Genomic DNA, 26,115 nt, shown 5'->3' with positions numbered 1-26,115 from the left:
CTTCAGGGTTATCTCCGCACTGCACAGGGCCCCCTGTATCCAGGGTTTCCTCCACTAGGCCTGCCCCCCATCCCGGGTCACTCTTTGAGATCAGGGATCCTATCTTTTTGAGGAGTGAAGTACAGTGTCCTGCCTTCCCGGGCTTTGGGCATGCCAAATTTGCCCCGGTTCTCGGGTCACAGGGAGCTACCAAGGGGCCAATCACAGGAGAGACGGAAGGACTTCATGGCTGGAGAGATGCAGAATCAAGGGAGAGGAACCCGTAGCGGCAGCTGGCCAGGAGGAAAAGGAGTGAAGGCAGGCAAAGTCCCCGCCTTCGGGGATTTTACCCCCTACACAACGTCGGGCACATTGTCCCAGGATAAATTAGAATTAAAGGGGGAATCAGGGGCGGGACAGAGCGACTAGGGAAATCTCCCCTTCACCTGCCCCTCCAGCCCACGCCACAGAGTTAGGGGCCTTCTGCTCCTCCTGTGAGACTCCTTTGTGGCCCCTGACACAAGAAGCTTGGGTAGTTTAATAAGCCTCTTCTTAAGCGTCTGGATAGAGCTGGGTGGGAAAGAGAGGCGTGAGGTCCATTGGTATTAAGCACCCAGGTGGTGAGCTCGGCTCCACGAAACTACAACCCCCGAGGCTTGGGAACCCCAGGGGAGGAGGGGTGCCTCAGGACCCTGGGCTCAGACTCCACAAGTCACAGCTCAGTTGCCGGGCCGCAGTGCGGCTGCCCCTAACCGCCCTCTCTCTGGGCTCCAATGTGGAGCTGCAGGTGCCGCAGCCACCCTTCCCTCAGCCTCAGCAAAGGTCGTGGGTCGTGGAGGGGGGTGGACGACAGTGGAGCGTTGAGACTCGAGCGGCTGGCGCTCCCATCCAAGCACCCTGGGATCTCTGTGCAGAGCAAGAGGGGAAACAGGGGGCGGGGAGGAGGGAGAGGAGGACTGCGGAGCTCAGCTGCTGTGCTGAGCACAGGAGGGGGGGAGGGGCGGGGGCTCCCTTCAGTCTCCAGGGTCTGGGGACTAGGGGATGTAGGGGAGAGCAGGGGGGTGTGACAATTCAGCAGAGGTCGGGACGTACCACGGAGCCCAGTGGCGGGGGGGGGCAGAGGACGTGGTCACCGAGGGGAGCCCCCGCCCCCCTTCGCAGAGGCCTATGGCTAGGGTTGCAGGGAGAGCTGGAACTGGGCTAGCGGTAGGGGGAAGCGGCGCGTTAAATCTGCCCCCTCCCCATACCCTACTTCCGAAGGGGTGGGCGATAGAGGGGAGGTTGGGGTTGGAGCAGCAGCGAGGGGGCCCCTCCCTTGCGCCTCCCCCCCACCGGACTTGGTCGCGCCCGAAGTGTAACACTTTCTCTTTGTCGGAGTAGCTCTTCTGTTTCCTGTGCAGTAGCTCCCGTTGCGGCGGCGCCCGTGGCAGCCCTGGCAGACGAAGGAGCGATGGCAGCTACCGATATAGCTCGCCAGGTGGTGAGTGCCGGACTTGGGTGCCAGCGTTGGGGCCGGGGACCGAGGGTCTGGGGAGGGCCGAGGAGACTTGGCCGCCGCCACCTCCACCTCGAGGAGGGCAATGGGCAGCATCCAGGAGCCGAGGCATGGCGGGACTTTTGCTCCCGAGGTCAGCGGCTCAGTTCCCTACCCTGTCCTGGAGAACGCTGGTGGCGGGAGAGGGGCGGGGGGCGGGGGGCTGGCAAAGCTTGCGGGCGGGCCCCTGAACTTGCTTGTCCGGAGAGCTGCGGTAAGCACCGCTGCCTCCCTCGCGGCAGCTGCGGCCCCGCGGCTGGGGCGTTGCCGAATGAATGGCCGCACCAGCCACAGAGCCCTCGGGGTCCCTGGCCCCCTGGCCTTACGGCGCCCCAGCACTCAGCCGCCTGCTGGGACTCCGGCTAGCTCTGGAAGAGGGGCGCCGGGCTGGGGTTAGCCTGGGGCACTAGGCGGAGTGAGAGGGGGGCGGGGAGGTGACTGGCTGGAGTAGGGTTTCTCCATATGCATTACATATGTGACTGCGTCTGTGTGTGTGTATCGGTGTGTGCGCGTGTGTGTGCACGCGCGCGCCCTCGTGCCTTCTCTGGGCAGGCGGCAGTGGCGCCCGGGGTTCTGTCTGTGACCCCATATGAGTCTGCCTGTTTCTGTGAGTGTGCTCACCTCTATGGTGTGCGTCCCTGCGTGCAGAATGCCTCAGTGCCTGCTTGCTCTGTGCCTCTGGGTCCCACTTCTGCGTCTGTGTGGGGTGCAGTTCGCTGGCCTGTAGGTGGCTGGCTGCGTATTTTGGCATGTTTCTCAGCGGGCCTCTGGGGGTCTGTCTCGGGTGCCTGTTCAGTGTAACTGGGCTTGTGTGCCAAAACCCGTGGAGCTGGCTTCTTTCTGTGGGGACTCAGGAAAATAAGTGTGAGACTTGCAAAAGCAGTATCGGCTCTCTTTTTGTTGGCAACCAACTCTGGGAAAAGAAAAAAAAAAGTCTTCATTTAAAAAACTGAAGTTTTCCATCCTGGGATGTGCAGAGAAATCATTGAAGTGACCTGAGGCTCCATGTTTGTTTTAGACCAGAAGTTTGGTTGTGCAAGGAGATGTTTCCATTTGAGAGGAACAACCTAGTTTTTCTATTCATCCATGGGTATCTAGGATTTTAAGAAGCCCATCAGCACCCTGAGTTGGGGCAGGGCAATGATGTAGAGGTAGGTCAAATCCCATGACACTAAATATCACATGATGAAAATATCTGAGCCACATAAAATGTTGTTAAACCTTGTAGTTTACTTATTTACGGAAATATTCCACACAATGCAGTTCTAGTACAAAACAAAACAAAAAACAAAAGAAACCACCAGCCTCTAGGTGTGTGGTGTAATTGAAATTGATTTGTTTTTAAAATCTGAATCTAGAATGTGATGGAATAAATTTATTCCACCTCTGTCCCAGTTTGGAAGGTCAGGATCATTTCTTTGGAACCTCCCTTACCCCCTGAATACCCCCAGAATAGAGCTCTTTATGCAGTCATGGTGTGGAAGATTGAGGAGTAGATAGAAGACAGTGCTCTATGATGATTGGATTTGATGTAATTCTCTTTTCCACAAAACTGGCACTGTAATATTTATTGCTTTAGTGTTTTGAAGGCTTCTAGAGTGCTTTTCTGCCCCTTGTTACATGCATTTTAGAGATGGCATAGTTTAAGTAGAGGAAGTAGCTTCCTGGATTATGCTTGCTCCATCCATAGTGACCAAAAATGACACTAATGATTTTTTTTCTTGTCAGATAATGAATTTGCATCGACCCTTCCATACATTCTTACCAGTCTCCCTTACCTGCAAAGGGGAACATTCCAGAAGGTTGTTTCACCTCAGGCACAACTCAGGCACTCCAGAGATCCTCTTTGTTTTGCAGATGAAGTGGGTAGGGGGTAGTTTACAGGTCCCTTGCTTTGCTTTGCTTTGGTTTGCATGGCTCCACTTTGCTCTGGCTGGTCTTGCCATACTGTAAGCTGGAGGACATAATTGTATGCCAGCTTCTGAAGCTGAAAGAGAAGCCCAAGCACTTGAGACCTTGTTATCGTGATAAATGGGTTTCTGGGAAAACTGACGTCACTCTTCATACCTCCCTCCCCCCAAGCCAGTGAAGCTCTTATTTATGTGTCATTTGTCTCTCTGCTTCCTTTTGTGTTTGCAAGAAGTTGAAATTCACAAGGGAAGATGGAATTAACTCAAGAGACCTTAGGCTACTGGTTGTTGCTGGTTTCTTCCATATGTGTCTAGGATGAAAAGACTAGAGAATAAGCCTAAGCCTAAGTGTGGTTAGCTTAGGAGTTCTTTTTTAATAGCCTTGAGACATGATACCATGTGAGTAGTGTCCTGGTGTATGTGCATATGTGTGTGTGTGTGTGTGTGTGTGTGTGTGTGTGTGTGTATGTGTTTGGGTGTTCTTTCCAGGGTCAGTTGAGGGTCATTGTGATTAAACAGGCTGGAGAGTTGTTGTTGGATAGTACCTTTATTTGGCCAAGCATGCAACTTGGAAGTTCAATTCTTGTGTGCATAATTCAATTCCATCCCATTTGAATGAACACCACAAAGGATTCTGTATGACAGCGCTATTTCTCTGCTGTGTCCATGAATATTTATTTGTATGACTAATGTGTCTAATATGATGGGTGGCCCTTGTCAACTATACCCCCTCAAAAAAAGGTGGTAGGCTACCAAAAAAGGTAGCTTCCTGTCTAATTAGAGAGACAAATTGTAGATACTGAGATAATGAGAGCATTATAAAAGATCCTTGAGGTGCTCCACCTCCACCTCCTGCCTGAGGTGGCTTGGGCTGCTATTAATATACACTCTGAGAGGTCACATGACGTGTCCAGGGTAATCTAACAAGATACAGTGCAGGTTCCAAAAGCAGCATCTCCTACCTCGTATACTGAGTTATTTCTTTCAGGATTGCATTAGGGGTGGGCGCTGTAGGTACTGACCATAGGAAGAACAGTCTGGTTGATTCTCACTGGAACCAATCCCACAATGTGAACAATGTTGCTTTTCCCAGTGACAATCTGGGTAAAGGTCTTTCTCCCCAATGAAAGAATTTGTAGGGCCTAACTTTGCCCTACAAAATTACCTCGGTTGGCCTAGGGCAACTGTCCCAGAACAACTGCCCACCAATGAGGAAGAGGTTGCTGCTGCATTCTGGTTTTGCTATCAGGTGGCAGTTACCTTTTGATTCTCCTTGAAGCTTCCTGCCTCAGCCATCCCTACTCACCAAAGGTAATATTGTTCTTCGAGCAGGAAAAACAGGACCCCAACATTCACCTATAGCTCTACTAGGGATATAGCAGTGAAGAAAGTTCACATGGCTCCAAATATTAAAAATTGTCCAATCTAAGTTGAAGGCCAATGGGAAATCACTATACCATTTTCCAACTTTTCTGTGTGTTTGAAATTTTCCAAAATAAAAAATTGGGGGACCATTATAGTGCCCCCCAAATGCACATGGCCTCTTTCCCTCGAGAGTTCACATCTAGTGGTAGAGGTAGACACAAATCTCTATATAATTATCATTGTGCTAAGTGCTGCCCAGAGCTACTTCCTGCCATGAGGATTCATTACAAGTAGTCTTAATCCAGCAGTATGGATGGAAGCGGTGGGTGACAAGAAAGGCTTCAAATAGGAAATGGGCAGGTGCGAAGATGGGTGAGATCACACTTCTGCCACTAGGTTGGGAACATTTCATTTGTTAATTCACCCACTGTTATTTTCATTCATTCTTTCAACATTTATTTATTGGGCACTGACTCTGTCAGGCCCTGTGCCAGATGCTGGGATAGAGTGGTGGCCAAAGCAAGCAGAAACTCTGCCCTCCAGAGCTTCCAGAGGAGAGGTAGGAAGAAGCCCGGTTTCCTCTTCACATTCTAAATCCTGGAAATGTGAGTGTTAGCAGCGTGCTTATTACAAAACAGCATTACAGTAGAGTGATTTGTCTGTATAGTGTAATGAGATTTTGATCTGCAGTCATATGCATAGCATTTACTTTGTGGAGTTTCTGCTGTACATTTTCTATTAATTGCTGGCTTTGTTACCCAGCACGGCCCCTCCCTTTATGTGGTATAAGGAAACAAACCCATTGTATTAGCCTGAGCAAAACTAATTAGGGAGATAAGTCCCCTGGAAAAAGGTATTCCAAAACTAAATAGAACTGATTTCTGGACTTGCCTGCATTGCTGGATTAGCAAAGCCATGGTTTAATATTAGCATGAACAATTGAGAAGGGCTTTTAGTTGCATGTACTTTAAAAGTACATTAAAGATAGATGGGAAGAAAGAAAGAAGAAAAGAAAGAAAGGAAGAAAAAGAAAGAGAAGGAAGGAAGGAAGAAAGAGAAGATACACCATGGATAGAAGTAACATGTTTCTTTTAACTGTCTCAAAATGCTTCCATCTGTATGATATCATTTTCTCCAACAGCTTTCTAGAAAAGTATTACTGTTTTCTTCATTTTATGCATGTAGGGAGATCAAGTGACTTAGTCCAAAGTGTTAATGCTGGTCAATGGATGAAACAATGCTAGATGACACAGATTCCCTTTTAAAAAATGCTCGCCTTTTCCAGATGTTTCTAAGAAATTAAAATCCTGCCAGGCCTTCTCTTCCCCCTGTTCTCCCTGTACCCCTCAGTACCCTCACAGGGGTCAGAGAAGAGTATACTTGAGTGACCTGAAGACTGATGTTAAAGATTCTCAGCTTAAATCCAAGATAGCACAGTCACGGGTTGTGTGGGTTTTCTTTTTTTTCCCCCCTCTCTCCATATTGCTTTAAATAAAAATCTTGGAGCCACCAGCCATGTAATGATGGATTATTTTAAGTAACAACCGGAGGGGGGGAGCAGAATAAATTAGAAACACAGACCCTTCCTCCTCGGTTTGGCAGGAGGAGGCTTCTGCTGCCAGGATTTGAAATCGTGGGTTTCTCAACTGCCTGCACAGAGGAAGGAGGCCACATGCTCAGGAGGGTGAGAAATAATGTTATCCTCTCCTCCAGTGTCTTCTCATTAGAGACAACCATCTGCTGAATTGTGCACTATTCTCTCAGCTGGCCCTGGAGTTGGGACATCCCTTCGACCAGGAAAAGATTTGCAGGCCTTCTCAGGGACAGGCCTCAGGGTTCCGATTTCCCCTGCCAGGGCCCTCTCTGACCCCTAAAGAAGGCCTTGGGGTAACAGGAGCAGAACTCTGCTTTCACGGCCCTGATGAGGTGTGAGGTAGTGTTTGAGGTGTTTGGTTTCCTTTCACAGCAGAGGCCCCCCTCTGAACACTGATGCTGAAGCAGGAACTGTTTTTTTTTTTTTTTTTTTTCAGATCCCCATTAAACTAGACCAGATGGAGGCAGAGGCAATTCAGACTCCCCCGAGGGTAGTTGGGCATTCACCCAGAGGCCTATGGGTAAATCTTTTCATTTCTTTCTTTCTTTCTTTTTTTAATGGGTTGGAGGTAACAATATCCAGAACACCTAGAAAACTGGAAACTGCCTGGCTTGAAAGGAATCTGTCTAGTTTTTGTGAGACAGTTGACTGCCATGGGCAGGGGTTACCTCTGGCCTGAGGTGGAGATATTTTACCTAGACAATGGCTTGTTGAGTTAGGTAGGCTCCTTAGTCCTGGGGCTCTTGAGTGGAGCTGGGCAGCTGGCCAGGTTGAATGTTAGACTGGAGTCAGAAGAGAGGAAACAGAGAAAAGTCCGGGAGACAGCAGAGAGGAGGGGAATAGGCTCTTCATGGCAGGGACTGCCTCAGTTGTCTTCTGTGGGCCAGGACCACCTGGGTCATGTTCCTTGACCTTTCTCACTCTTGACAAATACCAAACCACAAACCCCCAAGTCCTGGAATTTTAGCAGCAGAAAGAAATACATCTGCCACTCAAGTCAGCTTTTCCATTTGAGAGTGGCAGTCTGCTTGACAGGGGTCTGGATCCTAGCACCACTTGCTGCCACTAAATCACTCTGTGACTCGGGACCAGTCATTTCCTCTCTCTGAGTCTCTGTTTCCCCTTTCATAAAAAGAGTGGGTTGGAGTAGGTGATCTTTAAGGGCGTTTCCAGTCCTGATGTTGTATGTACGGTTTGGTTCTTATGCTTCCTAGTTCTCAAGCCTAATTTCTTTTAGGTTTTTGCTTCCTTCTGCTTCCGAATGAGGTGGCAGAAATGAACTCCACCCCTTCCCTGCTTTGACTCCTTGAGCTGGGTGGGGGAGAGAATTGAATTGTGCAGAAGGTGAGTCTATGCTTTTAGCTCAGCAGGGTCTCTGTAAGTAGAATAGAAACAACTCTTTGGATATTGTCTGTCCATGTAGGTATATATATAGCTATTGTCTTCCAATAAAGGTACATGACAGCTGAATGTTTGTCTGTGGAATCCCACTTTAAATGCACTAGAAGAGCTGGCTATTTAATGGAATCCTGCTGTGGATCCTTTTATAGAATGAAAAGCCACTCTGGAATTTATCTTGTGTATTAAATCGGTTTCATCTATTGGCTTTGCCAAAAATGGGCCTTCCCCCCTATGTGGTAAGGATGGACTCTCCTTATGCTTCCCCAGCATCCCATAAGCTGCTCCCCAACTGAAGGGCATTTCTGAGGCCCCTTAGGGCCAGCTGCCAGCTTTTGCAGGCCTTGTTTCTTCTTGCTATGTCCCCCAAATTCCGTCTCCCAGTACAGGGCATTGAAACTATTCTGTTTCTTCTTAACCTGGCTTAATCACCATAAGGGACATCCTAGTATTTGAAGTATTGAGTGTATTGGAAATTTTTACTTCTTAAAAAAATTCTGGGGCTGGGGATATAGCTCAGTTGGTAGAGTGCTTGCCTCATATGCACAAGGCCCTGGGTTCAATCCCCAGCACCACAAAAATAATTTTTTTTTTCTGAGAATTTATTGATGCTTTTGTGGTTCTTATGATAACATTGGAGGCAGCAGATGGGGCTGAGAGCCACCTGATTGTTTTGTTTTGTTTTAGAATGAGAATTTTTTAATATTTTTTTTCAGTTTACGGTGGACACAACATCTTTATTTTATTTTATGTGGTGCTGAGGATCGAACCCAGCACCCCGCGCATGCCAGGCGAGCGCACTACCGCTTGAGCCACATCTCCAGCCCCACCTGATTGTTTTATCAGGACATTTCACTACACATTTTAGGATATATGTTTTTTTTTAATATTTATCTTTTAGTTTTTGGCGGACACAACATCTTTGTGTGTGGTGCTGAGGATCGAACCCGGGTCGCACGCATGCCAGGCGAGCTCGCTACCGCTTGAGCCACATCCCCAGCCCCTAAAGCATGCATTTTATAGAAAATTTGGAAAAGATCAAACAACAACATCACATATAAGCCTTCTACTCAGAAGTAACCAGTGTCATCGCAGTTTCCCTTGACCATTGGGATTCTCCTGTGTGTGTTGGTGTTTTGTTTTGCTTTACTTTGATAAACAGCATTTGGTGAGGATTTCTTTGTGTTATTAACTATCTTTAGAAAACATTTTTTCAATTGTTTAATGTTTCATCATGTCATTGAATTGATGATTTTTTTTTTGTTTGTTTGTTTTGGTACCAGGGATTTGAACCCAGGGACGCTTAACTACTGAGCCTCATCCCCAGCTCTTTTTTGCATTTTATTTAAAGACAAGAGTCTCACTGAGTTACTTAGGGCCTCTCTTAGTTGCTGAGGCTGGCTTTGAATTCATGATCCTCCTGCCTCAGCCTCCTGAGAGACTGGGATTACCAGTGTGTGTCACCACGCCTGGCCCATTTTTATTTTTTTGTGATAGGGTCTCACTAAATTGCTTAGGGCCTGGCTAAATTACCGAGGCTGTACTCAAACTTGCAAACCTCCTGCCTCAGCTTCCTGAGCTACTGGGATGAATTGATTTTGAAGGGTTTGGAGATTTGCACTGTAGGTTAGTATTCAAGGCCAGAGATGGTGATGGAAAAAAAGGAAGGTGTGAGAGATTGGATCCACCACTAAGCAACTGTTGAGGCTACTGAAGAAAATCCACCTCCATATTTCTGCCCCTCACTAGCATTTGGATGGACAAGGCCAGAGGAAAAAGTTTAAGGAAAAACCCCATCATGGGTAATGAGTTCCAAACATTTCACTCTCATTCGTCCTTCAGGAGGACAGCTACTAACTTAAACGTTGAGACAGGAAATTCTCTATGGACACAGATGGATCCTTCCTTCCCAGAAGCCTCAAATACTGCTTGCTTACTCTACCACTAATGTTGGAAGAGAGGCAGTGGGGAGTGGGGGACAGCAATTGCCTACTTGGGTACTTTTGGGACTCTTTATTTTCAGAATAACAGCAAAGGGAGAAAGATGCACAGCTGGAAGCACCATAGCTTGTTCTTCTTAATATGAATCTTACGAATATTCAATTAAAAAACGAAATTGGTGTGCCCTCAGGGGAGGAGGTAGAAGGGAACAAGAGCAGCGTTTCTGTCTGTGATATGAAATGTGGTATAACGTATTTCAAAACCGCAGGTGACTGCAGATGAAGAGAAAACAGGAAATGTAATTGGGGAGGGGAGTGGGGGCTCCCCCTATTCTCATGAGCACTCTTTTATTTTGCCTTCCTTTTACTTCCTCTCAGACTCTCTGCATCCTAATTACCTCTGCTGCTAAGCCCAGTGAGCAAGAACTCTCCTTTCTTTTATTAAAAATGCTTTTAAATTATACAGGTAATGTGTGAATAAATTTGTGGTATAAAAGAATCAAACACTGCAAAAGCATGCTGACGACCCCCCTGACTAGGCCCCTGCTTCCATTTTCCTCCCCTGAGCTAGCCACTGTGTTTTTGGTTTGGCAGTTGTTTTTTTCAGTTTCTGTAAATGTGCTCCTATATATTTATGTGAAAAGACACATGTACAGGCTTCTTGTGAATATAGAGGTTCATCCTGTGCTTCTTGTTCTGTTTATATCTCAAAATATGTCTTGGAAGCTGGGTGTGGTGGCACACGCCTGTGATCCCAGAGGCTTAGGAGGTTGAGGCAGGAGGATCACGAGTTCAAAGCCAGTTTCAGCAAAAGCAAGGCTCTGAGCAACTCACTGAGACCGTGTCTCTAAATAAAATACAAAATAGGGCTGGGCATGTGGCTCAGTGGTTGAGTGCCCCTGAATTCAATCCCTGGTATCTATCTATCTATCTATGTATCTATCTACCTACCTACCTACCTATCTGTCTATCTTGGAGATATTCACATCAGTACATATGAACTACCACATTCCTCTTTTTTAACTTTTAAAATGAATATTTATTGTACAAATTATCAATGAATATTTATTGTACAAATTAATGGGCTTCACTGTGACATTTCCATATATTGCATTCCTCTTACTGGCTGCAGAATGTTCCAGAATATGCATGTATCATAATTTAGTTAAATATTTTCCCATTGTCATTTAGGGTTTTTTTCTATTATTTTTTTTTTTAGTATTATATGCAGGGCTGTAATGAGTTTTCTTGTGCAGAGATCTTTGCACAGATATGTGAGTTTCTGCAGATTAGAATCTAAGAGGAGGTTTTAAGGTTAGGGAGATGTGCAGTTTACAGTTTGGTGATTATGGCCTTTTTGGCATCTCGGTTCAAGCCTTGAACATGGCATCACCTGCTATTCAAGATGACAACTTGAGGGTTTAGTATCAGACGTGCTGGGCCAAGTTGCTAGTTTCATCTCCTCTAGTGTACATTGTAGTCAAGGGAACATTCAATTAACTGCAATCAAAGTAATCAGGACCTCAATTAATTAGGCCACCTTAAGGAGAAAGAGGAAAGAGATATCAGGTTTAGTGAGAGAGGAGGAAAGAAACTTCCAGGGGCTTTCCAGGGGTAAATGTACATTCCAGTTCAATGTCCTGTCTTTTTTACCTCCACATATTTAGGTATGAACAATGAAGACAAATATTCATAATGATGACCTTGATATAGTTTAAGATTCATCAAAGCAAGAGTGCATGGTGCTCATTAGACAGGATTTCCTAAAATAGGAACTACACAAATACATTTTTGAAGCTTAACTACAGGGTTTGAGAAAAGAAAAAAACTTTTCTGCTTGAGGACCAAAAAACCACATTAACCAGGTCCCATGTCCCCTAGTCCCCAGGCTCTTCAGTTAATTTAGGAGTAATGGACACTGGACAAAAGATACAGAAGAAATAAGGATTCTAAAAGTCACCAGTGACCTTTGCAAAATCCGAATCAATGAAGTAATTCTTCTTGACTTTCTCTTTGGCTTCTGGCAACAGAGAACTATTGGGTCATCTTACTTTTCTGATCATTTTCTTCTCGTTGCAGAATCCTCTTCATCTTTCCATTTCTTACTCATGAACATTTCTTGTACTCAGTTTTTAGCTCTTTGATTCCTGTACTTCTCTCAGAGAGCACATCCAGTATTATACCTCTCACTCCTAAATTTATGACTCAGTACTGAATGCTCTCTGAGCCTACAATCCCATATTGCTAACTACTTATTGGATTGCTTTTCATGGATATCTTACCATAAAAATCAAAACGATCTTATTTTCCTTAACACATAAAATGTTTTTCCAAATCCAAAAGAAAAGACAAACACCCCATTTTTTTAAATGGGCAAAGAAATGACTAGGTAATTCACATACACAAATTCACATACACAGTTGAACAATGAAAACATGTTCACCCTCACTAATACAACACAAATAAAACAACACAATGCTATTTTTCAGTGATTCAATTCACAATGGTTAAAAAGCCTATGAAACTTGGTGCTTGTGGGTAAACACTCACATATTAGAGGTAGAAATATAAATTTTGTACTATTCTCTATTCAATAATGTATCAACATGTACCAAAGTCTTTAAAACGTGTGAACCTTTTGATCTAGTAGGCTTTGATTCTAGGACATGATCAGAGATATATGCAAACCTGGAAGAACCAGTGTTATTATATTGAAAACTTGAGTATATACTAAGTGTCCAGCAATAGAAGATTGGTTAAGAAAATATGAAAAATTCCTGCACTGGAATGCTATATGACCAATAAAAACAATTTTTTAGAAGCATGTTTAATTACTAAAAAAAATCCATACTATATTAAGCAAGGTAATAAAAAGGGTATGAGTTCAGGTAATGAAAAGGAATATACAGCAGTATTCCTATTTTATTAAAAAAAACAAAGGCATACAAAAGGCAAGCATAGTGGTGCACACCCATAATCCCAGCATTTTGGGAAGCTGAGGTAGGAGGATCACAAGTTCAGAGTCAGCCTCAGCAACTTAGGGAGACCTTAAACAACTTAGCAAGATCATGTGTCAAGATAAAAAACAGAAAGGGTTGGGGATGTGGCTCAGTGGTTAAGTGCCCCTGGGTTTAATCCCTGGTACTCCCCTCCCCCCCCAAAAGGCATACAGATTGGAGGAAAATACATAATAAATATTAAATGATGATCTCTGGAGAGTGATTTTTATTTTCTTTATGATTTCTGCAATGAACATTGATTACTATTATCAAACATAAAACCTGTAAGTAGCTGAGCATAGTGGCACGTACCTGTGATCCCAGCAGCTCGGGAGGCTGAGGTAGGAGGATCATGAGTTCAAAGCCAGCCTTGGCATAATCAAGGTGCTAATAAGCAACTCAATAAGACCTTGTCTCTAAATAAAATACAAAATAGGGCTGGGGATGTGGCTCTGTGGTCCAGTACCCCTGAGTTCAATCCTTGGGCCCTAAACAACAGCAGCAACAACAACAACAATAACAACAACCACAACAAAAAACCTGTAAGTAAATTTTTTTTTTTTTCAGTAAAAGCTTTTTGAAAACAGAATGTTAGACATTCCCACTAACCAAGTTCTCTTTCCTGGCCTCTCTCTGTCCTTGCTGGTATCAATCAAGGTTTAGATCTTGAAGTCAGCTTTGATTGTTTTCCCATTCCTTCTGCCCAGCCACTTATTGAGTCTCATCCCTCCTTTAGGGCATCTCTCAAATTTGTTCCTTTTTTGTGGATGTGGTGCTGGGGATGGAACCAGGGCCTCATACATGCTAAGCACACATTCTACCACTGACCTATACCCCCGGCCTCTTTCTTGAGTCCTAAGTCAAATCAGTTCACTTCAACCAGCATTTATTATCACAGTACTTGGATGTCACTCTGTCAGTTCAACATTATTGGAGCCCTCTTCCAATGTGTATCCCGGCCCTAGTCTCCTGTTCCTCCAATTAGTCAAAGCACCCTGTAGCTGGAGTGATCTTTCATAAGCCCTACTTGTATCATGGCCCTCCCTGCTTAAACATACTCAAAATTCCCCAAGTCCCTTTGCCTAGGGAATACAGCTCATACTTTTTATTTTGCTATTCGGGACTCTTTATTTACAGCACTGTGCTGGGTGGGAGATAATGGTGGGCACACGGGAGGAGCTTGGCAAGTTTTTTTTTAATACCTTTATTATTTATTTATTTATATGTGGTACTGAGGATCGAACCCAGTGCTTCACACATGCTAGGCAAGCGCTCTACCACTGAGCCACAATCCCAGCCCCTTGGTAAGTTTTTGACAATAAAATATATCAAAGAATAAGGTGGGGAGCTTTCCCCACTGCTCTCCACTGTCTTTTGTTTGAGAATCCCTTTTCTCTTTTGGCACTTGGATCCAGGGTTTTGGAGCACTTGACATTTCATGGTGCTGAATTTGGAGACAGGAAGAGGCAGCCAGAGACGATAAAATATGGCTCAGGAAACCTCAACTCTTGAGTCCATCCCAATTTCCAAGGCCTGCTATGTAGGAGGCTCCATGGAGGAAGCATATTGCTTCTTAAATCCCTTCTTCCCTGCAGTGTTGAGGACTAAGAACTAAGTCTGGGGATCTTACATCTACTGTTGGCTTTAATTAAAATGGAGAAGGGGAAACAGAAAGAGGTGAATGTAGAACAAAGCCCTGCGTGATGTGGGTCCTTCATGAAACTCAGCTGTCTTCAGGTGCCTTTCTGGGGCACAGAATACACCAACCTGACTGAATGATGGCATATGGTCGTCTGTCAAGAATGCTCCACTGGGAGTGTGTGGGGTGAGTTGTGTGAGGATAATGAACTCACCAGATGGCAGTAACCGGCACTAGCTCTTGAAGGATCTGATGACACCAGTGGAAGTGGGATCCCGAGCTGGGTGAAGGGCTGTCTGGGAGCCAGTTCTGATGACGACTGAGAGGCTCCTCCACCATCACAGCCCATTCCTTTCAGTGTGAAGCATGTGCTTATTATGGACCTAGTATGATAGCAGATCCAGCCAGTGTAAGAGCTTAGTGAAGACTGGAATGCTGGGGCAGGCCTCTTGGCACTAACCATGCCCTTTGGGATTGCTCTTGGCATCTTTCTGGTTACGGAAAGCCTGGTGCAGCCCCACCCAACACAAATGCTGACTCTTCCCATAGCCCATCATTTTTGGAGCTTGCTGTCTCCAGCTTCCCTTCTCCTCCTTTCTTCCCCTTTCTTTCCCTCCTCTCCACTATGGCCATTGGCAGTTGGCACTCCATTCAGGCCCTTTCTGTCCTTCACTCAGGCTCTTTGGAAACCTGCCTTAGTTTGAGGCACTTCCTGTTTGGTAAAGCCATTAACTAACTGTAAGCAGCTTTGGGCCTTGCAGGCGAAGCAAAGGCCCTCTGCTTTCCAGGGCTGGGAGTGGCTTGGCTGACTCTTGTGGAGTCAAGGGAACGAGAGGGAACCTGGAGGCAGCTTCCTCTAGCTAGAGGGAGCCAGGGTGTTTTATGGCAGTATTGGTCAGCCCAGGATCCAAGGATGCCCTGGTCATTGCACTGTGAGGTTATCCTTGGATAACTGCTGTTGACTGAGCGATTACCATGTGCCAGGGACCATACTAAGTGCTCGAAGAGCATTTTCCTATATAACCTGCACATCAGCTACTAGTTTCTGATTTTATTTTATTTTGGTGTACTGGGGAATGAACTCGGCACTTTACCACTGAGCCACATCCCCAGCCATATTGTGTATTTTATTTAGAGATAGGGTATTCCTGAGTTGCTCAGCACCTTGCTTTTCCTGAGGCTGGCTTTGAACTTGCGATCTTCCTGCCTTGGCCTCCTGAGCTGCTGGGATTACAGGCATGTGCCACTGTGCCTGGCTCTAGTTTCTGATTTTATCATGGGGAAACTTTGGGAAGTTAAATAACTTGTCAGAGGCCTCATAGCCAGAAGGTGGCCGACATAGGGCTCTAACTCAAACCTGCCTGATTTCAAAGTCTATGCCCCTTAACCTCTATGCTATGCTGCTTTTATAGGTTCTGGAGAGAGGATTAATTGCTATCTAAGGTTTTGGGGATATTTACTGACTACTTATGCATGTACTAAGCTTATTGCATGTATTAATTAGCATATCTGCATCTCCCAGTCACCTTTAAGATAGAACATATTGTCTCATATGACAGTTGTTGAAGGAAACCAAGTCTCATTGAGGTTACCCAGCTCATAAGCAATTAATTGCAGATTTAACCCAAGTCTGAGAACTTTGGGTGCCAGTGTTCTCTTCCCCTGACCCTGCCTTCCCACTCCTGAAAAGCCCCCTCTGTAGTTTGCTCTACAAAAGGGGTTGCGGAACTATGGTGACATTCAGTGTTAAGCCTAGAAGATGCCTGGGTTCTTGAATACATGACAGGCCATTTTGCTTTGAGGCAGGGAGTACCTGAAAGGACTGAAACCAGGGACCTGGATGGTTATTACTTCCTATCATGGAGAGCATTTGGATGGAGAACTGAGACCCAGATTAATTTTAAGCACATTTTGATTTTTCTCCCTCCTTCCCCTCCCAAATTAGGGTGAAGGTTGCCGAACCGTCCCCCTGGCTGGACATGTGGGGTTTGACAGCTTGCCTGACCAGCTGGTGAATAAGTCAGTCAGCCAGGGCTTCTGCTTCAACATCCTGTGCGTGGGTGAGTATTTCCATTGCAGGAAATTCTATTACAGAATATGGATCCTTAATGGCTGGATGTGGCTTTGCAGGTAATTAGGTTAAATAATGTGTCATTCAGATCTAGTTGCAAGAGCGTTCCTCTCCCTCCATCCGGCCTTCTTCTCTTATCCATCTGCTTATTTTTGTAAGCAGCCAACTGTAATTACTATGTTTTTCCTTGGCTGGACCAGAATCTGGGGCCATACTTTGGGGGAAACGGAGCTGCGTGAGACCCAGTGGAAATTTTGTAAGGGGGCTGGCTGGCTCCATTCCTGCTGTCAAGTTCATTTTGACTGCAGAAGACAAGAACCAGGACAGAATGGGGAGGGAGGTGATGGCTGAGGAAAGAAAGAGGCCACCTGCCTACTAGCTGCGGGCAGTGGGTTGAGTCTGTTGGTTCCTTCTGCAGCTTCTCTGTGCTCAGTACAATCTGAGCTCAAGTGCAGGCTCGCACAGCTGCCCTCAGGTCTTCTGTTTCCCTTATCTGTATCTCTGTCTAGACCTTTAATCTCAACTGTGGGAGCTGCATCTTAGTGTCCCCTCCATATGCTAATCAAGGCACAAAGGGAATTCAGTAATGTTTGTGAAATGAATGGATGGATGAGTTAACTCCATAGCAGCCATTCATTATAGTTCTCAAATAGTTTCTCAGATTAGTTCTTTTGGACCTTACTCTGCAAAGTGAGCAAAGCAAGTAGTGTTTGTATTTTCATAGAACACATGGAGACCCAGAAACTTGGGGAGGATAAAGTGTTTATCTGCGACAACAGAGAAAAAGTGGCTGAGCCATAATATGGATCCATCCCTTATCCCTCCCATTGCTCCTCTAACTGTTGCCAGCCACATCTCTTGAGAACACCAATCAAACAAACAAAAGGGACAATAGTTTCTTGATATTCTTTAAAAAATCCCAAATTTGCAAACACAATCGTAGACTATAATTTTCACCCCACAGTGCAGGAAAGTATACCTGCATATTTTCAGTGACCTCCTTAATGATTGTATAAACACCATAATAAAGTCAGTTTTCACACTGGCTGGAACACTCAAACAATTTTGTTAATTGCCTTTTCTTAGTTTTGTATGGAGTGTCTAGGGAACTCGTTCATGTTGTAGATCTGAACCAACACCAAACTGGATATTTTACTCTTTAATGTATTAAAATTTTTTTTTTTCTCACTAAGTTCATTCTTTTTCCTTGGGCTCTTTATTTTTACTTCCAATCTGGGCCCAGCCATCTTTTTTTTTTTTTTTTTTGGGTACTGGGGATTGAGCTCAGGGGCACTAGACCACTGAGCCACATCCCCAGCCCTATTTTTTTTTTTTTGTATTTTATTTAGAGACAGGGGCTCACTGAGTTGCTTAGCACCTCACTTTTGCTGAGGCTGGCTTTGAACTTGTGTTCCTCCTGCCTCAGCCTCCCAAGCTGCTGGGATTACAGGTGTGCACCACTGTGCCCAGCCCCAGCACTCTTTTTTCAGGTCACTTTCTGTAAGAATTGCTGCATACTCAAGGACAAATAGAGAATAGCAAAGCCACTTCTGGATCTGAATGACAGGCAGTTAGCTAGGCTCACTCACTTGCTGAATGACTCATTACCACATATCAGCTTTGGAACCTATGAGATGAAAATATGTGCTTCATGGAATTACATATCAGGACTTAGGGTCCAGACCGAGGTTATTAACTCTTTAAATGCTGAAAGTCTAACTTATGGGTATGTTTAGGTGAGGTCAGGAGAGGGATACAAAATAAATAAAAGTCACAGTGATTGGCATCAAGAGCAAATGCTATCACATTCAATATTAGCACTGCCAAATCTTTATTTAACTAACAAGAGCTCCAATCTTTAGCAGATGATGGACAACTTACTTCACATAATATTGGATTATCAAAATATTTCAGCACAGACGTATCAGATTCCCTTGGCATTTCTCCCAGAGCTCCATATGACCTGTGCTGAGAGATGAGAAGTGAAATGACAGACCCACCATAAGCAACCTTTCAACTAAGCAGTTGGGTGGTCTAGTAAAGCCTTGGGAGGGAGGCCATGTGAATCAGAATGGTTCTTTGGTGGCAGAAGTGTAGGGAAATTTGACATGTGGATCACAGCTCCCCTGGGGCTCAGAGGAAGAGGCAGCCAAGCTCAAGACAAAGTGAGTGGGAGAAATAGTATCCCCCCCCCCCCCGTTTTCTGTTTCCTACCTAGACATTGTACAGCTACAACTGCTTCAGTATGTACCTGCTGGGATGGAATCGCTCAAGTGCTGGGATGGTCCCTTCAAGAGGGGAAGGGTAGGAAAGAGGACCCTATCACCTGCAAGGAGTCTCAGGATATGGCTGCCCCAGTAGTTCCTGTTAGGACCTGCAGGTGCAACCATTGGATAGAACAGCTTGGACTGGGTTAATTTCATTCTTTATCCCTGACCCAAAAAAGCCTACGACTCATGCATCTTACTCTCTTGCTGTGCTTGTAACCCTGTCATTGCTCAGAGAACCCACAATTTGGACCAAGGTCATAAGTGGCTTAGAGTGGCTCTGAGGTTGCAGTCTCAGCCAGCTATAGTGCTGAGTCCTGCCACTGACTTGGCGAAGAGTCCATAGCTTGGCTGTTGAAGGTGATCTTTCCTCTTGCTTGGGGTGACTGTTGGGTTTACTTCCTTAACGACTGCTATAAAATGATTCATAGAATATGGTCCCCTAAACTATTTTCCTTTCTTTTCTGATAGAGCATTCTCACTATAAAATTATGGTAGTGCTACCTTTGATTATTAACTGAGATCTAGGATATTGTTCACATTATCATTTACTTTGGTGTTGAGCTCTGATTGTAGCCCTATATCCAGCAGAGTAGACATCCTACGTACATATGTGCATATATGTGTGCATATACATGTGTATATGTTGAGATTGAGAGGGCGAGTATTTTTATGAATCCAGAGCCTAATTTTTATGTCAGGGTACCAATTAATGGCTCCCACAATTATTATTTTGGGTTAGAAACATGGACATGAGCATAATATGACTCCTCCAATAGATTTGCTAGGGTTGACAATAATTACTTAGTGGGGTGAAGGTCCCCTCTCCCTACCAAAATTATATACAAATCCCTTGGCTTTGGAAATCTTGAGGATCCCATGATTGTAGATAGAGTACAAGGGCCTTAGAAGAACCACTAGAGCCAGCAAAACAAATGTTCTGGGGCCCATTGCTTTGCACTGCTGGCAAAGGGCCCCAAAGAGATTCATCCATCTAAATGAGCAACCGTAATGGCTGTGAGGAATACAAAGGGTCATAATGATAATATTTACTTTGAAGCTGCTCAGGATTCCAGGCTCAACTGGGTTCTGTCGGACTTGGAAAAAACATACACAAGAGAAGCAGAATTCCAGCTTGCTACAGGAGGAGGGAAAGGGCAGCTAGCATTCTACCTAAGTCAGGGGCCAATTGTTTCATTCCTGTGTCTCTGGAAAGACAGTTGCTCACCTAACAGACTGGCTGCAGTGGTCAACTTTTATTTTTTCTTTTTGCAATGCTGGGGATTAAACCTAGTGAGCTATATCTCTAGCCCAGCAATGATCAACTTCTTTTTTTAAATTTTTGTACTGAGAATTGAACCACTGAGCCACATCTCCAACCCTTTTTAATATTTTATTTAGAGTCAGGGCCTCTCTGAGTTGCTTCAGTTGCTAAGTCACTGAGACTGGCTTTGAATTTGCCATCCACCTGCCTCAGCCTCCCAAGTTGCTGGAATTACAGGTGTGTGCCACTGTGCCTGGCAATGATCAATTTCTAACAGGCTATTGCAGGGGAAAACATGATGTGATTTATAGCATCTGTTGATGTTCTTGGTGTTATTACTCCCACCATACCTGATTTTAAGCTACCAACACGATATCACTGCATGTGAGTTTGGGAAAAGATGCAGGAAGCCAGAAGAGCTGGCTTTAACACACCACAGTCTGCCAGGACTCTACAAGATCAGGAAGGAGAAAAGGGCAAGGTCATAAAGCCAGGCATGGCCTTGTCCCTGTCCATAGGCTCCTCTGGCCAACTGGAGTTCCTGAAGCATTTCCTTTTGGACACCTCCCTATTGAGCCCAGAGACATTTCTCTTGGTTTAGTCCAACATTCAGAGCTGGAAGTAACTGCAGCTCCATTACAGCAGGGATCGAGGCTATCTTGTTCATTGCTGTATAACTGTGCCTGGCTCCTATTAGAGGCTTTTAAAATACTTGTCGAATGACTAAATGAACAAACATATTATGCCTGTGGGCCTCACTAGAATATATTGGTTAAAAGCATAGGCTCCAGCGTCAGTCTGCCTAGATGCAAATTCTGGCACTGCTACTTATTAGTTTGTGACCTTGGACTGTTAATTCCTCCGCATTGTATAGGAAAATAAGATGTGGAGGGGTGGCTGAGAACCTGTAGCTGGTGAGTGGCTTGGCTAATCCATCTGTTAAATGAGGATAAATTGTAGTAGCTTGGGGCTGGAGGTGTAGCTCAATGGTAGAGCACTTGCCTAGCATGCAAGAAGTCCTGAGTTTGATCTCCAGCACTGAAAAAAAAAAGAAAAGAAAAAAATATATAATCTACCTTAAAGACTTGTTGGGAGGAATAAATAAGAAAATATATGGAAGCTGGGGACATAGCTTAGTGGCAGAGCTCTTGCCTGGCATGTGCAAGACTTAGGATTCTATCCTGAGCAATGCAAAAAAGAAAAGAAAATATATGTGTTTATTTACAGCAGTGCTTGGCACAGAGTAAGTGCACCATAAACAATAGCTATTATTGTCACTCCAAACTTCTCCTTTTATAGGAAAAGACACTGGGACTCAGAGAGAGGAAAGGGCTGAGCCAGCTCAGGTCACATGGTAATTTAGTGATAACCTGGATGGGACTTTTCATTTCATAACATGCAGGACTTAATTGCACAAGGTGCCAGAGGGTGCAGATATTGACAGCAACTGAGGAAAGGGGCTAAACTTTTCTTTATCACAGTGGCTTTTAACCCAGGGTGGGGAGATCAACATCAGATTGTCTCAGGGAATATAATTTGAAAAAGCATGTTTCATACTACATGCCTTAAATTAATTTATCAAATTAATTTATTTAAAAAAAACTGTTGTTTCTAGAATACTATCTACATTAAGCAACATGAGACAAAATCTTCTTGAATGATGGAACACGAGTTAAAAAGGGTTAATAGAGGCTGGGGTTGTGGCTCAGTGATAGAGTGCTTGCCTAGTATGCATGAGGCATTGGATTTGATCCTCAGTACCACATAAATATAAAATGAAGATATTGTGTCAACATAAAACTAAAAACTAAAAAATAAAAATAATAAAAATATTAATAAACCCTACTATCTACTGTGAGATGCTCTGGGAGGGCTAGGGAAAGGAGGGGGCAATGGACCCCTCAGGACTCCTCAGGTTTCCTTCTGGAATCTAACTGCCAAAATCTCATCTTCCTGCAGGGGCTTGGAATCTGCTGCCTGATCCCAGTTAGCAACCTTCCCAATACTGGGCCTAGGGCTTCCATGGGAGGGGACTATATCCTAGGCTCAGCCTGGGTCTGTGCCAGCCACTGAGGGAGAGCCTCCCTCCACCCCCAGGCTCTGATGGTGACCTGGAAGAGAGTACTTGATAGTCACAAAGAGAGCTGGCTTGATTTTCTGCCCTCTTTTAATCTGCATTTATTGTGATTCCCTAGACACCCGTGAGTTCTTTTCTTCCAGACCTTCATTATTTGGTATCTAATTTTCACAACGCTTCTGTGCTGGCAGGCATCTGGGTGGTCATCTCCCTGCTGATCCTCCCTGCTGCCTGCCCTGCCCTGCCCTGCCTGGCCCCCATCTCTCCAGCTGTGTAAACAGGGTGGGTCCCTTGCGCTGCAGAGGCCAGGAGTAGGTACTCTTGTGAGTACAGGAAGATTTCTCTTTGAGAATTCTTGGGATGTGGGAGCCAGCCAGCCCACCATGGGTGCTATGGAGACATGGGACCTATCATTGTCTAGGAGCTGCAGAGCATTCAGCAAGGAGCTGGTGGGACAGAAGAGGGGGTAGGAGAGGGGTGGACATGGAAAATTCATTAGGCAGGTACAAAGATAGGCTAAAATGTACCTCAAACCTCAGTCCCCAGAGGGGAGGGAAGTTAGAATGAGGCAGCCACCCTTTCGTTCCCACCTCAGAGGTGCTGGCCTCATTTCCAGTTGAGCTACATCCATACATTGGATAGCGTGGGAGTGATATTTTCTGCTGCTTGCCCAATTCTACTGCCTCCCATGGCAAAGACCCCACCTTCCCAATTTTCCTTGGGGCCTCAAAACTAACCTGTTCCTTTAGGGGAGGAAAACAAAGGGGCCTCTTTTTGGAGAGTCTTTGATGCTAATGGGTATAGCAGAGACCCTGCCTGGAAACATGATCAGTGTGAGCAACTTTTTCTGCACCCCTGGCAATCCACCATATTAGTCAGACCTGGCTATGAAATTGGGCTGGGGATCTGATAACTAGGCTGAATTGAATGTTCTTGTTCTATCTTTCTCTCCGCCATCCCCATTGAAAGCTTGCATCATAGACACTTTTAAAAGTACCTCCTGCATTTCATAGCTCATTATTCAGCATAAAAAGGCTTGGAAGATACAAAGCTAGACACACCCAGAGGGTGGAGAGGAGATGGAGCATTTTTGGTTTCCAATCATGCAGCTCTAACCCAAGCCTAGGACATCTTGCAAATGTGTGCTGTTGGTCCCAAGGGGAGATCTGCCAGGCCAGAATGTGCCCAGTATAAACTTGCTTCAGACTGTGAGGAGAAGTCAGAGCTCGCCCGCCCCCAGGTTGGGGAGGTAGATGGAAAGAAGTGGGATGATGCTAGCAAAGTAATAGGGTGGTCTTAGGTGTTCAAAGGGCACTTCCAGTAATTAAATACTGGCTTTTATTCGTGGGATTCCTGAATTGTTTGGGGTGAGGTGGGGGAACAAAATACAGTCTGGATCCATGGAGATTATAAGTGGTTTTAGTGCCTAACCCTGCTTGTGGCTTCATATCAGATTCCTGCCTAAACCCCATTTTACCAACTTCCCCCACAGCTTATGGCTTCTTGTGATGTCTCATTCCCTAAAGATGTCTTGGCTTGAGGTAGCAGCTTGATATCCCCCAGTCTCCCAGGAGTAACCTTTCTGCACCTTTACCAGTCTGCCATAGCCCTTCCCCCTTCATCTCCCTAGTGTGAAATTCAAGACTTTTGGAATTCCAATGGCTTAATTTGTTAGTATCCCACAGACTGTTAGTTAAAGAAATAAGTGGCTGGTTTATTTTATATTTAAGGAGAATAATAATTTGTGGCCTGTGAAGTTCCCTCTCCATTAGCTAAAAATTGTCTTACTGAAAGCTCAACCTGGCTGGGAGGATGGTAAAACCAAGGAAAGATCCACAGTCTCCCCACCCCACCGGGAGACACATCCAGGACACCCACAGAGCTCTGGGCCTCTCTGGGAGATGAGGCAGACAGAGTCTGGGTGGGGATGATATTTGTTTGACAAGGGATTGTGTTCCTTTAAAAAAATTAAAATAATCTTTTAGTTTTTATTATAAAAACAATAGCTGGGAGCTGTGGTGCATGCCTGTCATCCCAACAATTTGGGAGGCCGAGACAGGAGGATTGCCAGTTTGAGGCCAGCCTGGACAGTTTAGCAAGACTCTGTCTCAAAATTAAAAACAAAAGGGCTGGGGGAATAGTTCTCTGGTAGAATGCCCTGGGTTCAATCTCCAGTGCCAAAAGAAAAAAAATTTACACATGTTCCACTTAGACAACTTGGAAAATACAGAAAAGCATAAAGAAATGAAAACCACACATAATCCCACCACCTGGAGAAAACCATAGGTAAGAGTCTATTGTATTTCTTTCCAGCCCTTTTCTAGGGATAACAATCTCTCTCCATTTACTTTTTCTGATTATAAAAGCAATACATACTCAAGATAAAAATTTCAAATAACAGGAAAAAAGAATAAAATGAAAATTCCCCCAATTCCACTATTGTGAAATGACTATTCTTGTTATGGGGCACATTCCTTTAGGTCTTTTTGATGTAACTGAGCTCATACAGTCTATGTACTTCTATTTATTGTTCACTTACTACTTTGTCATGTTTATTTCCCATGTTAATAAGTAGATATCTGCATAATCACTGTGTGAATGGACCCTAATTTATTCTTTCAATTTTCAGGAGAGACCGGTTTGGGCAAGTCCACCCTCATGGATACCCTGTTTAATACCAAGTTTGAGGGGGAGCCAGCCACCCACACGCAGCCTGGTGTCCAGCTCCGGTCCAATACCTATGACCTCCAAGAGAGCAACGTGGGGCTGAAGCTCACAATTGTTAGCACAGTAGGCTTTGGGGACCAGATCAACAAGGAAGACAGGTAAGGAAGGCAGTGAGTGGGGTGGGAAGGTTGGTGGGGGTGAGGCACAAGGAGGAACTTTCCATGGGCGTCTTGGAGAAAGCATACATGCTGGGGCCCAGCCTCTTTCAGAATGGAGTGGGCAGATGGCAGGCCCCTCACAAGCACTGCCCCTGCCCATGGTCCTTATCTATAGTAACTGTTCCACTCCATATGCTTTGCCAAAGGAAGAATGTTTTCCCAGTGTATGGGGTGGAGGTCTCGATGCCATTTAGCAAACATTTATGGAGCTCCTACCTTGTGCCAGGTACTGCTGTGCTCTGACAATCTGAAAAGGAATAACTTTGTCTCTGCCCTTGAGGTGCACATGGGCAAGACCGGTTTTAAGCAAATAATTTCTATGCAGAATGGTATGTTCTGTAAAGGACAGGGTACAGAGAGGTAAAGGACAAGTTTCAGTGAGACCACAAAGGTGAGAACAGTTCCATGTGGGAAGGTCAGGCAACAGAGCATGCGCTCCCTCTTCTGTCTCTTGAAGGAAAAACTGCTTTGCCAGACAAGCAAGGATTGGGGGAGAAGGGCATTCCAGGCCCAGGTAACTTTGTGCAAAGGTAAAGTGATGCAGAGGATTCTTATATATTCTAGGGAACTGCAGCTTGCTCTGTTTGGCTAGACAGAGGCAAAGTAACTGTGAAGCTGATGAAGCTTAAGCTTCAGAGCCCTCACATCACAGGCCCCTTCCAAGGCCCTGTGACTAATTTTTACTCATAGGGTTGTATTATTATTCTTGGAGGGCCCTTTAAATTGTGTAAACATAGGGCCCTTCAAACCCTGGGTCTGCCCTTGGGCTACCAGTTTGGAATGAACTAGAGAAAAATAGGGGAAATGAGCCTGAAGAAGAAAGTGGGTGCCAGATCCCAAAGGGAGTTATAGAAAGTACAAATATGGTGCCATAGAAAGATTTCTTAAAGTATATTTTTATTTGTAGATGTACACAATACCTTTTATTTATTTTTATGTGGGGCTGAGGATTGAACCCAGTGCCTCACATGTGCTAAGCAAGCACTCTGCCACTGAGCTACAGCCACAGCCCCTGTTGCAAGCTTTTAAGAAGTAGATTGAGCTGGGTGTGGTGGCACACACTAGTAATCCTAGTGGCTCAGAAGGATCATGAGTTCAAAGTCAGCCTTAGCAACAGCAAGGAGCTAAGCAACTCAGTGAGACCCTGTCTCTAAATAAAATACAAAATAGGGCTGGGGATATGGCTCAGTGGT

At 45.0% G+C, this 26,115-nt stretch overlaps 1 protein-coding gene across 6 annotated transcripts in view; it reads left to right on the top strand.

The window, feature by feature from the left end:
* Nucleotides 1-1,156: 1,156 nt before the first annotated feature.
* The window catches only part of SEPTIN6 (septin 6), a 71,698-nt gene continuing 46,739 nt past the window's right edge, over nucleotides 1,157-26,115 (top strand). For 4 of the 6 annotated variants that reach the window (XM_081277436.1, XM_081277438.1, XM_081277437.1 and 1 more), the window contains exons 1-4: nucleotides 1,157-1,459; nucleotides 6,819-6,902; nucleotides 16,304-16,418; nucleotides 24,667-24,862. In XM_081277436.1, coding sequence (XP_081133562.1) covers nucleotides 1,430-1,459; nucleotides 6,819-6,902; nucleotides 16,304-16,418; nucleotides 24,667-24,862 — 425 coding nt within the window. In that variant the 5' untranslated portion in view covers nucleotides 1,157-1,429. The remainder of the gene's footprint in view (nucleotides 1,460-6,818; nucleotides 6,903-16,303; nucleotides 16,419-24,666; nucleotides 24,863-26,115) is intronic. The other 2 variants (XM_081277440.1, XM_081277439.1) reach the window with 1 other exon arrangement.

Source organism: Spermophilus citellus (assembly GCF_964194105.1).
Source record: "Spermophilus citellus genome assembly, chromosome: X".
Lineage (NCBI taxonomy): Eukaryota > Metazoa > Chordata > Mammalia > Rodentia > Sciuridae > Spermophilus > Spermophilus citellus.
Note: the sequence above shows the minus strand (reverse complement) of the source record. Positions and strands in the feature narration are given on the sequence as shown.